General features: G+C 50.1%; 1 protein-coding gene and 1 non-coding gene across 11 annotated transcripts in view; one reads left to right on the top strand and one right to left on the bottom strand.

Annotated features, from left to right (window-relative positions):
- Positions 1–1,105: 1,105 nt before the first annotated feature.
- frmd4a (FERM domain containing 4A) overlaps positions 1,106–18,232 on the bottom strand; it is a 99,649-nt gene continuing 82,522 nt past the window's right edge. For 5 of the 10 annotated variants that reach the window (XM_076019147.1, XM_076019149.1, XM_076019145.1 and 2 more), the window contains exons 12-24: positions 16,056–16,131; positions 14,761–14,903; positions 14,522–14,663; positions 12,360–12,493; positions 12,136–12,258; positions 10,242–10,473; positions 9,552–9,608; positions 9,206–9,443; positions 8,913–9,071; positions 8,405–8,740; positions 7,019–7,599; positions 5,672–5,774; positions 1,106–3,633 (exon numbers count right to left, since the gene is read on the bottom strand). In XM_076019147.1, coding sequence (XP_075875262.1) covers positions 3,531–3,633; positions 5,672–5,774; positions 7,019–7,599; positions 8,405–8,740; positions 8,913–9,071; positions 9,206–9,443; positions 9,552–9,608; positions 10,242–10,473; positions 12,136–12,258; positions 12,360–12,493; positions 14,522–14,663; positions 14,761–14,903; positions 16,056–16,131 — 2,427 coding nt within the window. In that variant the 3' untranslated portion in view covers positions 1,106–3,530. Of the gene's footprint in view, positions 3,634–4,825; positions 4,898–5,671; positions 5,775–7,018; positions 7,600–8,404; positions 8,741–8,912; positions 9,072–9,205; positions 9,444–9,551; positions 9,609–10,241; positions 10,474–12,135; positions 12,259–12,359; positions 12,494–14,521; positions 14,664–14,760; positions 14,904–16,054; positions 16,132–18,232 lie in introns of all 10 variants that reach the window. The other 5 variants (XM_076019146.1, XM_076019143.1, XM_076019152.1 and 2 more) reach the window with 4 other exon arrangements.
- On the top strand, positions 6,023–6,095 carry trnam-cau (transfer RNA methionine (anticodon CAU)). Its single transcript has one exon. It is a non-coding gene; the product is annotated as a tRNA-Met (tRNA).

Raw genomic sequence — 18,232 nt, 5'->3', positions numbered from 1 at the left:
CGTGTGTGTTCAGCGGCAGTTGGGGGATTCCTTCGCTGACGACTCAGGACTGGCAGCTGACTCACACAATTCCTGCGAGCCACCTGCGAAGAAGTCCAGGGGTGAATTGAATTCCTGTTTCAAGGTCTGATGTATGCGAAACACTTTAGGCTGAGTTCAGACTGCAGGCGAATCTGATTCAAATCAGATTCCTTCTCAAATCCGACTGTGTGTGTGTGTGAATATCTTGAACTTATAGAGCAGGTCTGCTCGAAAGGAGGCGGCCATGTTGTTGGCTTTCATGATTTAAAGCACGCCCCCCCCCCCCCCCCCCCCTCGAGTACCATCAGTCCAAGAAAGAAAACACAGGGAAAGTGTCTTTTTAGAACATTCATCAATAATTTATTTTTCTTAATCTGAAGAACCACCACTGCTTCTCATCTTGAAAATTCATCAATTTCCAACAACACAGTTTTGAAAAATGTAAAGTTACTATACAAATTTTTAATAGAAAAAAGAATAAATTAACTGTGGAATTCAGTTATTTATTTAATTTTTTTTTCTTTTTTTTTTTGCAATTCCACTTTTTTTTTTTTCCTACAACACCTTTAATGTATTGTTACAGTTGAACAGAACTGGTAAAATCATGTTACATGCTCTATTGTCCAGCAGGGGAAGTGTTCTACTATTAAACTGCCTGTTAAAGTAAGCCTCGGTTCTCGTATCTGGTTCTGAATCTATCGGTAACAACGAGGAGAAGTCTAGATCCTATGTGACAGAGCAGTAACTGGAGTCGTTTCGTAGCACCGGAAAGGGTTGTTACAACGTCGGAACTAAAAAAAAAAAAAAAAAAAAAAATCAATTCAAATCAAATAAAACAATACTGCCTCATAAAAAAATGGATTATTAAAATAATGAATGCGAATGTTAAAAAAAAAAACAAACTCACAGTGCCCTTTTTTGCACATACGGGGCGAGGGGGGTTGGAAAAGACCAATAAAAGAGCTCTTCACTTTTGGAGCTTCTATGGAGCACGACGAATTCTGGGATGTTTGGAGCTACAGAGAGGGTTGGATGGGGTTCAAACTTCTTACCAGGTAATTTCTTTAAAAAAAAAAAAAAAAAAAAAAAAAAAAAGAGTAGAGATGCACTAGGGGGCGTTCATGTCAGTGTTAAAAAAAAGTGCTGAGAAACTTTGGGAGCTTTACTTGTCAGTGGACCTTGTCTGGGGCATGCATGGAATTCACTTTGTTAGCACACAGCAGGGACACAAAATTGCACAATAATAGTTGACTTAGATACACGCAAGCTATTCGGATTCCCAGCCACTGCTTGCAATCCTGGGACGAGACGGATCCAATGATAGCACTGAGGGATGGAGGGATGGAAGGATGGATGGATGGATGGATGGATGGATGAAAGGGGGGGAGCGTAACCGTCAGATTACATACAGCGCATCATAAAGAAAGAAAGAAAATATACCGTACAGCATGTCAAACATTTGATGGACGACAACACTGATCCCTGTCCAACCTTGTGTCCGCTCAATAAAGTTCCCTCGTTCAAAATTTGTGGCACAACGGAAAAATGTTTGCAGACAAAGCCCGCGCGGCACCTTTCCCTCGTACAAAAACTCTTGGTGTGCTTTTATAACCCTGTACTCCACGTCCGACTCTGCCTGGGTTGTGTGGAAAAGAAATACTGCGTTTTGTTGCGTGAAGTTTTGCAGTTGTTTGTTTCCTGACTGTGGCTTCACTTGCGCTCCCGACACGGATTTCATCGACGAACCGGTCGAAAGGACCGCAGTGAAATAATCACCGCTTTTGCTTTTTCTTTTTTTTTTTTTTCCTCCTTCGTGTGTTGTTGTCTGTTGTGCTTTTCAAAGTACTTGTTGAACAGTCGTCACTACGCCCTGCTGTGTTCCTTCTTTGCCTCTGCTGATGTTTTATGCTGTGTTGCTTCAAGAGCTACAAACTGAACTCGTTTGTACTTTAAATTGGAGCATTTTTTTTTTTTTTTTTCTTGAGAACGGAGTTCCATCCATCCATCTTCTACATCCATTTTCACCCGGACTCACGACGGTCGCAGGGGTAGAATGGAGTTTCAGATAAAAAAAATAAAAAAAATAAAAACAAAAGGAGACGTAAAGCACCAACGACATTTGGCACAGATATATTTTGCACTCTTTACGCGCCCACAGCACAAGGCCTTTTTTTTTCTTTCTTCTTTTTTTCCTATCCTGCTAGAAAACGGGTGGAAAGTTAGAAAACACAGTTTTGAGCTAAGGGGGACAGTCTTGGTATCCATCTCGTAGAGAACTTTTGCGGCTGGCAAAGGTTAAGAGAGGAGAGAAGGCGTGTCAAATGGAAAAAACATCATTTAAGCGCAGAGATTTATCACTCGGCAGCCTCGATATCAACCACAAGGAACAGCGAAACAGATGTTGAGGCCGAATGTCTCGAACTTTTAAGGGGGGGGTAAGAATTGAAAAATGCGACTTGGAACGAGAAGAGTTACGGTACAGAAAATGTCATGGACAGAGAATTCTCTTCAGGACGTTAAACAAACATATTTTTTTTCTCTTTTTTTTTTCTTTTTGAAGCATAGATCAACGTCAAACTTCCACTTTCCAATTATTCTTTACTCCAACCACCGCAAAAAACGAAATCCAGCCTGGGTTCTCACGTCGGGTTCAAACCAGGTCGTACGCTCGTGACAATGTTTGTTATTGCTATTGTCCGCATCCAAGTCCCGGATGGTGTCCTGACACTGTCGCCATGAATCCGTGCAGGTGCAGTTTCTTCTCTGCTGGGGTGGGGTGGGGTGGGGTCTGTGGGGGTTAAGGGGAGAGGAAGGGTGGTGCGGTGTCCCAGGGACCCTGGTGCGACCAGTCAATCCAGCTGTGGTCTTTGGTTGTGGGTTTAAACGTCCAGAGGATGCAAACTTGTAGTGTCACTTGTCTGTGAATGTTTGTCTGCATTTTGCTTTTTTTCTCCCCGTCCTATTCGTTAATATGCACGGAGAAATGAAAGAGAGATTAAAAAAAAAAACAAAAAAAAAACAACGACGACGACGACGACGACACAACGATGGAAAAATGAATGACGACGTCCGACCCGTTTTGTTTGGGAGGAGATGGGTTAGTTTTCCTTCTTTTGTTTTTAGTGGGAAAGTGGCGGCTCAAATCCAGCAGGTGTCCTCGGATCGGGCGGCAGCTGAAGATGTCGGCCGATATTTTTCTGTGCTCTATCTCTCCCCGTCGCTCTGTTCACTAGTGTGTGTGTGTGTGTGTGTGTGTGTGTGTGTGTGGAAACGGGCTCCGTTGTGCCGAGCCGGGCCGGGGCGTCCCCGTCGAGCTGGGCTGCGGTGCTGGAGTGTGTTGCGGGGGGGGGCTCATATCCAGCCAGGCAGTCTAGGGGGGAGTTGCGGGGGTCGTCGGCTGTCCGTGGAAGGTGGCGCGAGATAGTGGAGAGGCAGTGGGGTTGGAGGGGAGGGGAGGTCGGGTAGTGAGGGGGGGTGGGAGGGGTGGGGGAGTCCCGGCAGGAAAGGTCTCAGACCAGGGTTCCAGGTTTGGCCTTGTCGCGTCCGTACCACTGCACGTCTGCCAGCTCCGAGCACAGGGGGCTGCCGAGGAAGCAGCTGTCGCTGAAGGACCTGCGCACAGAGAGGAGCGGCTTCAGAGGGCGGCGGCTTCAACACGCAACACACACACACACACACACACACACGACACGACACAAGAGCCTCCGATTGTATAGCCCAGGCTTGGGCAAACTACGGCCCGGGGGCCATATGTGGCCGGTTAAGCTTTTTAAATCAAACTTAAAGAGATGATATAATAGTCGGTAAGTCATAAAATGTATTTCATAATTTCTTTTCAACGTTTTAGGAGTAATTTCAATAAAGAGCTAAAAACCGCGGGGCTTCAAAGATGCTTTCGTTCATTTTCAATAGACATTAAAACATGTTTTCTATATATCCCATGTAGGGATGCAAATTATCGATTAATTCATTGATCGTCAGTAGATTGACCTTATCGATCGATTAACGATGAATTGATAAGCGGCGATTTTTCCTGAGAGCCTAAATTTCACAATGAAGAATGTGTAAGGAACGCATTATTTAACCCTTAAATAATGTTGAGGGTCCAATGTGACCCATTTTTACATTCGAGAACAGTGAAAACACCCTAAACATTTATCCTCTGACTTTAAGTTGACTTCTAATTGGTCACATTTCAACTTGTCTTTCTTTTTTTTTTTTTTTTTTTTTTTTAAAGTTGTTTAAAGTTGGCTCGGTCGTCTACTTAGGCTCTGATTTGGTGGATGTTTGAAATGTGCCGCTAATGCTGCGTTACCTCGTTCACAGACACTGACGTTGGCGAACACGCTAACGCCGTTACAGTTGTGTTGCGCGCGTTGTTTGCGAAGCCAATGCTTCCCGGGTGTTAACGCACCTGTGACCTCAAAATATCAAGCAGTTTAAGTGTTTTAGCACAAAAGTACAGACGCGGGAGCTTCCATTGAAGCGTCAGGTTTCCATTCAGCGAACCCCCTTTAACTCAGCTGGCTGCCGCCGTCGCACCGAAGAGCAGAGCGCATGCAGAGATCAGACACAGCCAAAAAGAGAGAGAGCGTGAGTTCGCGACACAGGCCGCCTCCGCCACCAGAAGATGAAGGAAGTGTGCGCCTTCCCCCGGCAGGGGTTCGCGTGAGAGACGAGTGAGTGTGTTGCATGGGGGGGGGGGGGGGGGGGGGGGTTTGCGTTGAAATGTCTTGACTGTGAGTAAAACGTGGAGCTGCCGTCGCAATTTTTGTGATTTAGGGGCAGTGAGCACAGACAGTACCTCTATGCGTCAGAGCTGGGCTGAGAGGGAGACTGACAGACGTCCTCAGTAGGAGAGCTGTCTGCTGTGCCTCTAAACCAGGAGAGAGGACACACACACACACACACACACACACACACACACACACACACGCAAGCGTTGGGTTAGTCCAGACGCGAAGAGAGACAGAAGTCCAAAAGGGACGCAACGTTATCGTCAGGCTGGCGGTGTGGGAACTAGGGGCACTACTTCCCATCATCCTTTGCACTGTAGCGCAATACCAAGCAGCAGATGAGTCGGCGTGTGTCGTATTTAGGTTTGTTAGAGGATCCTTAGAATCTGATATGGGGAAGCATTTTGGTGTCACCGTGACACCGTGGACGACACTTTGTTCAGTTCAGTTCATAATAAACTGACGACGCCGTATCTTTCTCTTTTTTTTTTTTCTTTTTTTTTTTTTTTTAAAAAGAAATATTATATTAAATATGGTGTGGACTTGCTGCTGAGGTTTTACTGTGCCGTGACGTTGATATCGTTACATCCCTGAGTGCAAATATTAATCAACGCTAAGACGGACGGCGAAAAGAGCAGTGTGAGAAACAAGACAAACGTGGTACACAAACCAGCAGGATATCATGAGGAGTGACATCATTGGGTTTTTGAGCATGAAAAGAGGCGATTAAAACAGAGCCCAAACAGATTGTGAAGGTCATTCGACAGAGGCACAATACCAGGCAGAGTGCCGTCGGTTAATATTTGAAAGAAAGAAGCCGAGTAGCCGCAGCGCACTTTGCACTAACTCGACCCGAGTTCAGTTCAGAGCTGCGGACGAGTCGCCACTGAGGGAGCAGGCGGTTTGCCTCTTACCCGCTCTGCCAGTTGAGGATATGCTGTGGGCTACAGGGGGGAGTTGGCGTGGCTGCTTGTTCGCTGGAGGGCGTCATACTCCTCTGGCTGTGCGGAGACGCAGCTGAAAACGACACAGAACAAACAACCAAGAAACAACTGTTAGACTTTCTAGACACACTTGAACCGACGCCAGCGGTAGGAGAAACCTAATAGAGGCCACACGGATGGAATGTATGCAGTCCACCATATATGGGATGGGGGGCGGGGGGGTGGGGCGTGTCCCACAGGGTCGCAGGCTGTTTGTGTCGGGGGGGCGGGGTCAGCAGATGGACAGAGGAGAGGAGTCACATGACAAGTCAGCGTGTGTGTGCCTCGTTGGCGCAGTAGGCAGCGCGTCAGTCTCATAATCTGAAGGTCGTGAGTTCGAGCCTCACACGGGGCACTGCTTTTAAATTTGCACGTATTTACCACCAATGATTAACGTACATGTTTTATTTATTTTTTTTTTTTAATAAAACATACATTTCATTTGGACTTGCGCATTCGACACACAGTCCCAAAAGTGAGCCTGCTGCCTCACATTAGCTTCCGCTGGTGGATGCTAGTGGCAACCAGCCAGCTATTCCAACTGCAGTGCCACATTTCACTCGGGCTTTAATGTCCTAGTGGACGTTCACTGCTAAAAAGCAGCAGAAGATGAGGAAGCAGTGGAAATGAAAAGCCTGCTGTCAATCAGGGCAAGTTCAAAATGACAACAACACAGCACTGCCTTGTAGAAAGCATTGCAACACAAAATACAAAGTGTGTCGCACTAAGGTGACCCAAATTAAAGTATAACCTGAGTTATTTAGAACAGACACAGCTGCTGCGTAGAAACTAAACAGCCAAAGAAATGTGAACATAATGGTCTGGGTTTGCCATCAGCAGTCAAAAGTGAAGCTGCACCACTTATGGCTAATGGCAAGAAACGACTGGACACCACTGATCACGACACACAATATGAAGCCTCTGATTGTTGCCTTCTCTTTACGTTTATTCTTCATGATAGACGGATAAGGAAGATACATTTAGATAATTTGGCTAAATTTGAAAATAGCTCAATTCCAGTTTGTCGGGGGTCAAAGGTCAGCGTTTATGAAAATTAGGTCTCGACTGAACCAACGCGTGGGTCTTTGTCCCATGTCTCTACGACCTTCCTAGGGGGCGCTATGGTGATTTTAAAGTTTGTGTCTAAGTAGGGGGCGCTATTGAGCAGATGTAGACAGTTAAAAAAAAAATCGCGTGCAAAATTTGGTGCAGATGGAAGCAGGTCCAGGGGGGTAAAATGATAATAATGATGATATGAAACAGGGAATTCAGACCCACCTGGTGAGCACTTGGCGAGTGTCCCTACTCTACTCCCTCGGCCGTGTCCCAGAGTGCCCTGCTGTGAGCCGGTCTCAGAGGAGGTGGACCCCGAGTGCGAGTGGCTCCTGTCCTTCAGGCTCCCCGAGGACCGCTGGTACCAGCACCGCAGCTCCTCGGACACCGCCGCCCTCCCCCCGCCCCCGCCGCCCTCCCGGCCCAGCGATGGAGTCCGTACGATCTGGGAGCGCGACGGCGTGAGCCTGCCGCTCCCCTCGCCTCCGCCGTCCTCCGCGCCCCAGGCCTCCTTGTACAGTCCGCCGGCCGTGTAGGAGCTGGAGGTCTTGAACTGGGCCTTGACGCTGTAGTGGCCCTCCTGGTCGCTCTCCAGGCTGCGCACCACCACCGGGTTGGGGCTGCCCTCCACGTACAGCGGGTACTCCTTGATGCGGTACTGGGAGGAGGGCTGGCTCTGGCTGTGCAGGTAGACCCCGTGGTGGCCCCCGCCCATCCCGCCTCCGCCGCAGCCTCCGCTTGAGCCGTTCTTAGCCGCCAGGTTCGGCATGGAGCCCGAGTTGGAGGAGCCCAGGTGACCCGCAGACCTGGAGGGGATACAATCGCCCGATTAACATGGATGTATTCTAAAAACTGGATACAGGACTGGCAATATGATTTTTCCTAGTGGCCACTCGAGGTACTACAGCCCCAAAAAAAATCCCATGGGTCCAAAACGCATTTTCCCATAGGCCGCAGTACAAAAATAAACGCCTTTAAAGCGGCTGACAGAACGACTGTGACCTGAAACGCGATTAATATTAAATCTTTCTATTGTAGATTTTTGCGGTTATGATCTTTTAGTCGTTTAAAAAAATGATAAAGGCCAGAAAATCACCGGAAAATAGTTTATTGCCAGCATGACGTCACAACATCGTACGTGCTGCTGTGTCTCATCTCGATCTGATTGTCTGTAAGTGACGTTCTGATTGGCCAAATAGATCATGTGGGTTTCAGAGGCATGATGGGAAGTGACATTACCGCGGACTAGTACCGGTCAGTGGGTCATTTGGTAACCGGGCCGCACAGAGAGAATAATTAACTTCCGTTAAATTAATTCCATTTTGTTTATTATCCGAGTCTGACCAATTTTATTTTGAAAAATTGCCAGATTCTCTCTGTTACATCCATCTATGACTCAACTCTTGACCCATGTCAAGGTACTTGTCTCAATCACATGATACGTTACCGCCAGATTAAACCCATAGGCCGGATTAATACCGCATTTTTGATGCCGGTACCTGAAAATATTGTCTCACATTAAACCGGGCCGTGGCGCAACAAAGGTTGGGGGCTTGGGTTTAAACTACGTGAGTTATTCACACCTACACGAAGAGATGCGATCGCACTCACCGGTGCCTTTGCCTTTGCCTCTGCCTGGCTTTGGAGGGCGAGTCCTCCCCCAGCGTGGAGTAGTTTGGGTTGCTGTTGGGGGCGGCGCCGGACGGGTAGTAATGCTCCGAGCTGCTCTGGCTGGTGCAGGAGGAGCAGTCGTCCAGCGGGTCCGAGCCGTTGGAGCTGCGCCCCGGGCCCAGGAAGAAGTCGGGGCTGCCCAGGGTGCCCAGTGCGTGGTGAGGGTGCGCGTCGTGCTCCGACGTCAGCAGTTTCCCCTGGGACTCCAGGCTTGAGCTGCGGTTTCTAAAGTGCTGAGCGAGACTGTGCAGACGTGAGGGACTGATGTCCACCGACCTGGAGGACGGCAAAAAAAAAAAAAAAAGAGACAAAAAAAAATCCCACTCATTTTATACAGGTAATTTATTATCAAAAATGTTGTGCAGTCAGCCCTACGGTGAAATGTGACGTCGATGGCTGTGGGTAATAGTCAACGTGTATCGCAAACAGCGACAGACACTACACTGACCGTGTGGAATGTACATAGTGAGGGGTCCTGGTCTTAAGGTCTGGGGTTGACGGCATGCTGGACTGGGAATTCCAGTGAGGGAGGCTCCTGATGGGGCTGCTCTGCAGGGAGTTACTACCACCTGCATCTGCACTACCAGAACTCGGGAAACGCCTATGACTTCACAAAAGAAAAGAATAGAAAATCAAACTGAAACGCTTGATATGTATATTTATGTATTTGATATATGTGGATTTTGACAAGAGCGAAGAGCATTTGGGTGCAGCTGGGGGGGGGGGGGGGGGGGGGTGTACCTGGAGTGGGAGGAGCGCTTCTTGACCTTCTCGTAGGGCTCGTCGAGGGAGGACTCGCTCCACATCTTGGGCTTGATGGGCGACTTGTCGTAGTCGACGCGCGTGTAGTGCAGGTGTCGCAGGCCGTCCAGGGACTGCGGCGGAGGGGGGCGGCTGTGAGACGGCGGCCGAGGGGGGAGGCCCTTGTGAGGCGACGCCACGGGGGAGAAGGTGGGAGTGCCGGTGACTTGGGGGTCGTCTGAAAGGGAGCAAAACGTTGAATGAGGGATAAGGCACGGCCCAGTCTTTACCAGCAGACGGGAAAATGACTCTGATTTGCTAAGTGAGGACAAAAACGGGGACTCACCATCGTCCAGGACCAGCGCGTCAGACAACGAGCTGTCTTCAGAACCGATGTTTGCTTCTGTAAAGCAACAGGAAACCAATACGTTAGCGCCGTGCACCTCTACAACCTAAAGCGGGTATTTTAACATAAAATAGGATTTAAAAAACAGATAGGTGTGCTTTAAGTTAAGATATAAACAAAAGCATTAGGACAAAATATCTGTCCCATGGTGTTTAGCTCTTTGTTGAAATTAAATTCAAAAATTGAGAACAAAATATCTGTCCCATGGTGTTTAGCTCTTTATTGAAAATGTATTTAAAAATTAAATGTTTAATTAGAATTAAAACAGAAAAAATGGATTAAATACAACTACTTTATGACAAACTTCCTATAAACATATTTTGTTCAAGTTGGCGGGCCGGATTTAAAAGCTTAACGGGCCAGATTTGGCCCCCGGGCCATAGTTTTCCCACCCCTGAACAGGCATGTACTGGTGAGAGATTCTAGCGGCCTGATAACTGTAAGCAAGAATATCACACATCTGCGGTATTACAAATATCCGTTATCTTATTCTGAAATGACATAATATAAATGTGTAAAAAAACAAAACAAAACACAAGTTGGAACATTTAGTAACCCTGCGTGCTGCGTTAGAATGATAACGCAGGACGCGGCGCTGAATGCGTTTCCGATGCCAGGAAAACTCCGTACCCTCGATGATGAGCGACGCTCGCTGCGTGGGCTTCTTGCCGGAGCGGACGCGGTACTCGTTGATGGAGTTCTCAATTTCCTGCAGCTTCTTCAGCGCGTTGAGATAAGAGGTCTTCCGCTGCTTCTTCAGCTTCTTGCTGCTGACGTGCGGGTCGCTGGCAAGGCGCCGGGCTGCCTCGGTGATCTGCGACTGGATGGCAAACTCCCGCTCCAAGCGCTCCAGCTCCTCTTCCTGGGATTGGCGGAATCGCACACACACACACACACACACGAACATTAGTAAGCTGGGTGACACAAGATAAAGATAAAAAAAAAAGGAAACTCACAGTTTTAGCAACAGAACTGGACAGCGATTCAAAGACAACAAGGCCTCGTTAGCAGACGTGTATTCACAGTGTAACTTTCCCATGAAGTGTATTTTTAGTCGGACACCCGCGCAGGCCTCTGCCAGGGAAAACAGGCCGCGGAAGTTATTTATCTCCGCGGCGGCGCTGCATTTTCTCACCACTGGACGCTCTCTAATGAGAACCTCTGACTACCAGCGTCCCGCTCTCCTCCGTCAATCCGTCCGGAGACGAGGGAGATGGGAATTGATAAGATTTTATAAAACATCAATGCCGCTGTCGATCCTGCTGACCGATCCAATTCCTTATCAATTCCCGAGTAGTTTTGTGAGGGGGAGGGGGGGGGGGTCTTCACAGTCCACGTAGTCTCCAGCACCAAAAGCAACCGGTTCATCCCCCCCCCCCCAAAACGTCTGCACAGGACAACACAAAGATATTTGGCTTCGACTGTGGCTCTAACAGTGTCCGACTCTGGCGACATTCAAAACAAACACTCGAACATTGTTGCTTTACCTTGCAAGCTTAAACCAAATGTCAGTCAAAAGTTCAACACTCGTTTTCTTAAGAGACGCCACAAAACAGCGACAAGTCCTCTCTTTTGGAAAAATACGCTACATCACATTTTGAAAATAGCGTCACTGCAAACCTACAGAAGTACACAGAATGAAGCATCGACCATGATCGGCCTTGTTTTGCATCTATATTTGGCGGATTGGACCGCAGCGGCTATCAGCGTGCACGTAAGGCAAGAACTTAGACATGCACAGTTGTGAATGTAATTATAGGGGAAAGGCAGTGACAACACGTGACGGCGGCGAAGCGCTCGGGCGAGTGAAGCAGTGACATGTTTGCCACCAGAACCCATTCAGAACAAGAGTCGGCTGTGGGAAAAATTCCTCCCAATTAAAATTCACACTTTTCCCAGAGCTGCTGCCCCCCCCCTCCCGCCCAGCTTCCTCTCCGGCTTGGTGTTCCACTGTAAACTCAGAGTGGCTGTGCTTCGCAGGCTCTTTTGCGAAATTCAGCCCCTGGATGCTTTTCAAAACATACAACCTCAGCATGGCACACACACACACACACACGGGTACACGCATGCACACACACACACACACACGCCAGCCACGGTCCTACTATCGCCACTTCCTGTGGCCAGACTGCTGCCAGGGCTATTTTTAGAAGATGTGCTGCTGCTGCTGCTGCTGCTGCTGCTGCTGCTGCTGCTGCTGCTCTGTGGAAAATCTACCAGCGGCGCGAGAAGAAAGGAAAGAGACAGCGGGGCAACTTCGACATTCCGAGACGTCTCATTTCGCGCCACTGCTGCCTTTCTGTTACTCTTGTTTGTTCCTTTTGCAGAGAAGCCAGTCCCCCCCCCCTCCCCGAGATTTGGATCTGAACGGCCACGCTGAATCTATAAATAGACCCGCAGCTGCAAAACTGAAACACAATAAAGACATAGGAGGTTGGGAGCGAGCGCTTCGTCGTACAGCTACCGGCTGCCTTGTCTGCGCCGCGTTGAGATGCAAAGCGTTGAGTCAAGGCCGGAGACTCACCTCCCCCTTTGGAAGGATTTTCTGCTCGTCCAGCTTGAACGCCGTGCCGATCTTCCGCCTCACGGTGGGCGGCTCCTCGCCGGGATCCAGCGGATATTCTTTAGGGAGCTTTCCTGTCAGCTCCTGCCAGAAAAAAAACAAGTTCGAAAAGTTCAGAATCGGAAAAGTTGCAACCGCGCCGGTCCATTCACGACTTAGGCCGAAGCGGCGTGGACGACTCGTACCGCCTCTCTGATGCAGATGCTCTTGAGCTCCTCCAGCCTCTTCTTCAGTGTTTCCTCCAGCGCTTCCTGTCGGGCCCTCAGCGCTGCCAGCATGTCCTTCTTGGCTGTCTGGGAGCTGTCCGATTCCTGAGAGCCTGCACCGCACAGACGACATCACGCAGCATTATTTTTCAGCGGGGAGGAACCGTGGCGAGGAGCTCCGGCTCGTGCGAGCACCTGCCAGCCTCGCAGGATGTTTACAGGGAAGCGAATGGAACGTTTTGATAAGGGAACTGAGTGTGTTGTTTTGCGCGAGTCTCGCAAAGGAAGGGACAGATTAGGAGAAAATCCCTGACGCACAACCTCGGAGGCCCTGAGCCAGTGCCGTAATTGTTTGCCCGTGAGTTGATGAGAATAACACACGCACGCACGCACGCACGCACGCACGCACGCACGCACGCACGCACGCACGCACACGCACACGCACACACACACGCGCTTGCTGCTTTCTGTGGCCTCCTCAGCGTGACCTTCGAGTTTCATTATCAAACGTCAAAACAGCACAAAAACAAAGCGCTGCCGGGTCTGATGTGGCCGAGCGAGACGGAATGAAAGAGCTACAACTCTATCCTGTGTCCATTAAATCACCTGGTTTGCTGGCATCCAGCTGCTAAGTCAGCTGACCGCAGTTTAACGAGTTACAGTTCGGGATTTTTCAAACCAAATTCAACACGCAAGATATGAAGGTAGTTGGACATCAACATTCACAAGAAGACATGCTGGGTCAGAGGGGGGAGGGGAGGGGTATGGCGGTGTGTGGACCTGCCTACCCTAGAAATGTATATATAGATGTCTATTGCAGATGTTATATGGTGTGGGAATATATTACAAAATAATCTGTATAATGGGTCAATGCATTTCCACGGGTATTTCAGATGCAGTTAAAGAAACAGTATTTAGATAGAATTTCAATAGTGAATATTCTCTATACTGGACACTGTTTGAAATAAATAGAAACTACTTTTAGTGATGTCCCCAAAGAAAAATAAGGCACCCAAAGTGGACTTTTATAGGCTTGTGTGTCTGCGTATAGTTTAAGTCCCCTAAAGGGAAATTAAAAACTCTTTGTTCCCAATCTCAAGGGAAAGATTTGTCATCTATTTCACTTTCTTTCATGTCCCTACACCATTTAGAAAGCCCTGTAGCCAAATGTGGGGTATGAAGGAGTGCGCCCTGAAAGTGGGCATAAGACAGTATGTGTGTGTGTGCGTGTGTGTGTGTGTGTGAATGCCACAGCTGCCGTGACGCGGTTCATGTTGCCGGGCAGAGGCGTCCTCCGGTCAGCCGCAGATACTGACAGCGACACAGAGACATCAAGGAGACGAGGGGCGAGGCCGATGAGGCGGCGGCGACATTGCGAGCGGGCAGCCGAGGCTGGAACTCGAGAGGCAGAAACGGGAGGGATCAGGGAGATGGGGAGATGGGGAGATGAGAGGCGAGCGGTGCAAAAGATAAAGGGCCGGGATTAAGGAGCTGAGTGGCGGAGGCGCAGGAGCGGCCGCCACGCTGAGAACGCAGAGGTGAAGGGAAGAACAGCTGCAACCCCCCCCCGCACACACACACACACACACACACACACACACACACACACACACACACACACACACACACACACACACACACAGGGGAGGTGAGCCGAGAGAGATAAGGAAAAGGAAGCCGGGCAGGAACATGATTAGCGGGAGGGGAACGGTGGTTCTTCTGTGAAATCAATTAATCCAGCCAGGTCGCCTGCTAATTGCCAAACATGTCTCGCAGGTGACCGACATCCCGGCAGCGAAACTGAAGGTTCTGCATAGAAATCCTGCAGAAACATTGGAGAGTCGGCCCTCGCTTGCTAAATTTAGAGTGGGACGGGGCTGCGGGGGCTGCGGGGGCTGCGGATGGGGAGTTGGTCTGACATGCAGGGCGGGTAGTGGTGTTCTATACATACAGTGGAGGACAGGGTGGGGTTTGCATGTGCGTAGCATGTGTGACAACATTAGCACAGAATCCGGCGCCTCTCTCCACAGATGCAGCTGTTTCTGCCTCTCCGGGGGAAGAACTGACCCCACCCGCACGGGGGGGAAAAAAAGAGAGGAGGCGAGCGCACGTGAGTGGACACACACTGACCGTACACTGACCTGACGAGAGCAGGCTGCCGCTGCTGCCGCTTATAATTTTGCCCTTGCTGCCCATGTTGGCCAGCTTGGACGTCTTCAGGGTTCCCGTTTCCGTGAGGTCGATGGCGATCTCGCTCAGGCTGCGCGCCGCGTGGATCTTGGACTGCGGGGGGGGGAAACACAGGGTTGGTTGAGGGATGTGTAATTTCACCTCCTGTGAATGTTTTTCTTTTTTTTTTGTTCCTCTCTTCGGCGCCGACCTTGCTCTGCTTGCGGTCCAGGTAGAACTGGTGCTGGCTGATGGCCATGGCCCAGATGGACTTGATGAGGGCGGGGCACGCGTACCACGTGTGCACGGCGATGCCGCTGTGGCCAAACGTCCTCCTGGTCACCGACGCCCTACAGTGGGAGCGGACACCAGGCCTCCTTATACACACTGAATGCTGCGGGCGGGCGGGCGCATTCCGCAAAATCCTTTGGGGGCCGACGGGGATGATTTCCTTTTGCGACGCCACACACACACACACACACACACACACACACACACACGCACGCGCGCTCGCGATGGCTCCCATTGTTTACTTCCTCGCCGGCGAAACACACATCTGCAGCTCGGCAACGGAGCGCCTCGACCTAATGACGGCTTTCTATGAAGGATACACCGCTGCTCTCCGTCCCCCCCCCCCCCCCCCCACACACACACACTTCACATACAGAGCCATGTTAAATAAACACCGGAGAGGTCACTTCCTCAGACCGCCTGCACTACGTCGGGATTGACTTCAGACTTTTGTTCTTCTCATTTAAAACATCCGCTTTCCAGCGCACATTAAAAACAAAATTCCGACGCAAGTGTCTGATTTGCAAGAAATCAATGGTATATAACATGTAGCCTACACACAAGAATACATATGGGTATAAATGCGTGCATAAAGATGCTTAACAGAGCAGCAGAGTGCAACATTTAAAGTGCAAACGCAACGACAGTATGTATGGATTAAAGCAGATGACATCACTGTAGTAGCTGTGAGACTGGGTTCAGTGGGGCAACCCCAGTGGGGGGGGGGCAGAATAGGTGTGTTTAAAAGTGCACGTGACTGTGCGCTACCAAACCGATTCGAGTTCTCAATCTGCGCCGTGGCTCCGCTGGGACGTCCCCGATATCGTGCTCTGCCGCCAAGGCACATAGTGCAACAATTACTCAATTACACTCCAGCATCCGTCCCCCCCCCTCCTGCACTGCGGCTCATGCAGAGTGTGAATCTCGACTGCTGGCCCACTTGTCGGAGTGTCCACAAACTCAATTTCCTTCTTCCACTTGCAAATGTTAGTGCTGGAGAACAGCGAGGCTGCAAAAAAAAAAAATCATCCCCTGGGCTCCAACCCCGAGGCAGAGCCACTTCTCAGACACGAGAGTCAAACTGACAAAGCAGCGGTGCATCGTGCAAGCTGACACTCTGCCTGCCTCGCTCCAGTTCCAGAACGTAAAAAAAAAAAAAAAAAAAACTCTGCAGGGTTTCAACACCGGCTTGGGAAATTGTGATATAAATTTACCTCCTGGGGTCATGAACTTCCACTGAGAACTTCTTCTCTCTGAAGTAGAGGTTCTCCAACTGGCGCCATTGGAACACCTGAGATCCAGGAAGGATAGAGAGAGAGAGAGAGGGAGAGAGAGAGAGAGAGAGAGAGAGAAAGAAAAAAACTCTTCAGGGCTTCTCAGGAATAAAACAAACAAAGCCGTCGGCCTGCCGTTCTCTTCCTGTTGCTTCAGTGGTGTTTGAAAGGAGAAAGAAACGCAAGGAAGGGGAGACACACGAGGGAAAAATGGGAGGAGGCTGCCGAGAGCCAGATCCGAACGCGAGAGGGGGGAAAAAAAAACCCCAACAAAAACCAACAACACAGGAGGTGGATGAGAGAACCTAGTCCAAGGAGCCGCGTGATGAGGTCCAGACCGGTGATGATGACCTCACTCTGGAGAAAGACACCCACCGTGACGGACTCAGCCTCCCTTCCCTTCCCTCTGTTCCACTTCTTCAGGCCGGCCGAGAGAGAAGGAAAGACTTTGTGGCGCGCGCGTGCGTGCGTCTAGTCTTCCGTCAAGAAGCTCTGACTGAGGCGACGGGCTTTCGCCATCTGCGTGCGTGCCAGGCGGCGGAGAGAAAGTGTGTGAAGAGAAGTTCCTCCCTCTGACCGAGCCTCGCTGGGAGGGGAGGGGAGGGGAGGGAGGGAGACTCCCCCCACTGCCCCCTCCTACTCCTGACCACTCCCTCCCTCCCTCCCCTGCCTCCCACTGGGACTGTGCTTCCTGCGCTGGGCGCTGCGGCTGGAAGGTGTGTGTGTGTGTGTGTGTGTGTGTGTGTGTGTGTGAGAGTATCAAGAGGTCAGCGGAGGAGTGATGACGGGGGAACGAAGCTTTCTACGGTCTCAGCAACTGAAGCAGCCGTGCTTTGTTTGGTCGGACCTCGCTGCGCGCACGCACGCACGCACACACGCACACACACACACGAAGGCGTGCACGCACTCACCCTGCACAAGTTTGAGTCTGTTTCTTGTTAAAGAGCCGGCGATTTCGGAGCACCAGCGGGTGCGTCTGTCAGCTGGAGCAGACGCGAACACACACATGCACGCGCACGCACGCACGGGGACAAAGGATTCTGGGATAAAGCGAAGCCAAGGGGCGAGAAGCGAGGCCAAAAAAAAAAAAACAGGAAGAGGGAGGCGGAGAGGAGAAAGGCAGCTCGGGGGAGGGAGAGGACGCGGCCGAGTCGTTTAAACAGCCTGCGGGAAACAATGGACGGCGCGCACGTGACGCGCCGCGGAGAGGGGGGGGGGGGGCGACGTTGCGGGAGAGCCCCGGCGAAAACTACGCACGAGCCCCCTGGAGTTGGTGGGAGAGGGAGGGAGTTTATCCAAACGCTCATCGGCTCCCCGCTTCACGCCGCGCGCCTTCAGTGAAGTGCAAAGTGCTAATGTAGCATGGTGCTAAATATAGCAGTGGAACTATGACTCCAGTACTGTGTGTGTGTGTGTGTGTGTGTGTGTGTGTGTGTGTGTTGACTACATGTGGAGGAGATAAGATTTGGCAAATTCTAAGGGTTTCGTGCCAGGAAACAAGTGAACCGTCGCTGGCATGGAGAAAGTGCCGTGCCTTTGATTGTTATTCTTCACTTGTTGGATACGTTCACAGCTGGGCCAGAGCGGCCACACAAGTGTTCAAATACAGGGTGTCGCAAAAAGTTTGACATCATTTCGAGGCCAATGGCTTTTGGCAATTCTTGTTGAAATTTCCTCAAATTTTCACTGAATGTACAGAAACAGATTTTGCCGTTCACTCCTTTCGCGTCTTGGAATATGCTCGCACACAGTCGCCCGGTTGCGACACCACCCGCTTGACGTGCGCCGCGCGGTTATGAAATGGGTCCCACGATAAACCGATGATGTTCAGCACCGAAACTGTTCAATCTCACTGAGCTTAGACGTAGCGGTTTTCAGTAATTGCTTTAAAAATGGTGTCAAATGTTTTGGGACACCCTGTATACATAGTGCATTGAAGTCAGGTTCGAAATGAGACTTTCAGTTACATAACTGAATGGCGCCGGGTGAAGCTTTGAAGTCTTTGCGTTCTACCGTGAATAGAATCACTGACAAAAGCCAGCTTCTTTTTTTTTGGGGCCGGGGTGGTACATGTGTCGCGCGCTGTGTTCCAATAACTCCTCTTCCCCTTTGACTGTA

The sequence above is a fragment of the Nelusetta ayraudi genome, unplaced genomic scaffold (assembly GCF_046127955.1).
Source record: "Nelusetta ayraudi isolate G7.1 ecotype Tasmania unplaced genomic scaffold, CSIRO-AGI_Nayr_v1 ptg000009l, whole genome shotgun sequence".
NCBI lineage: Eukaryota > Metazoa > Chordata > Actinopteri > Tetraodontiformes > Monacanthidae > Nelusetta > Nelusetta ayraudi.
This window is presented reverse-complemented; position numbering and strand designations above follow the sequence as displayed.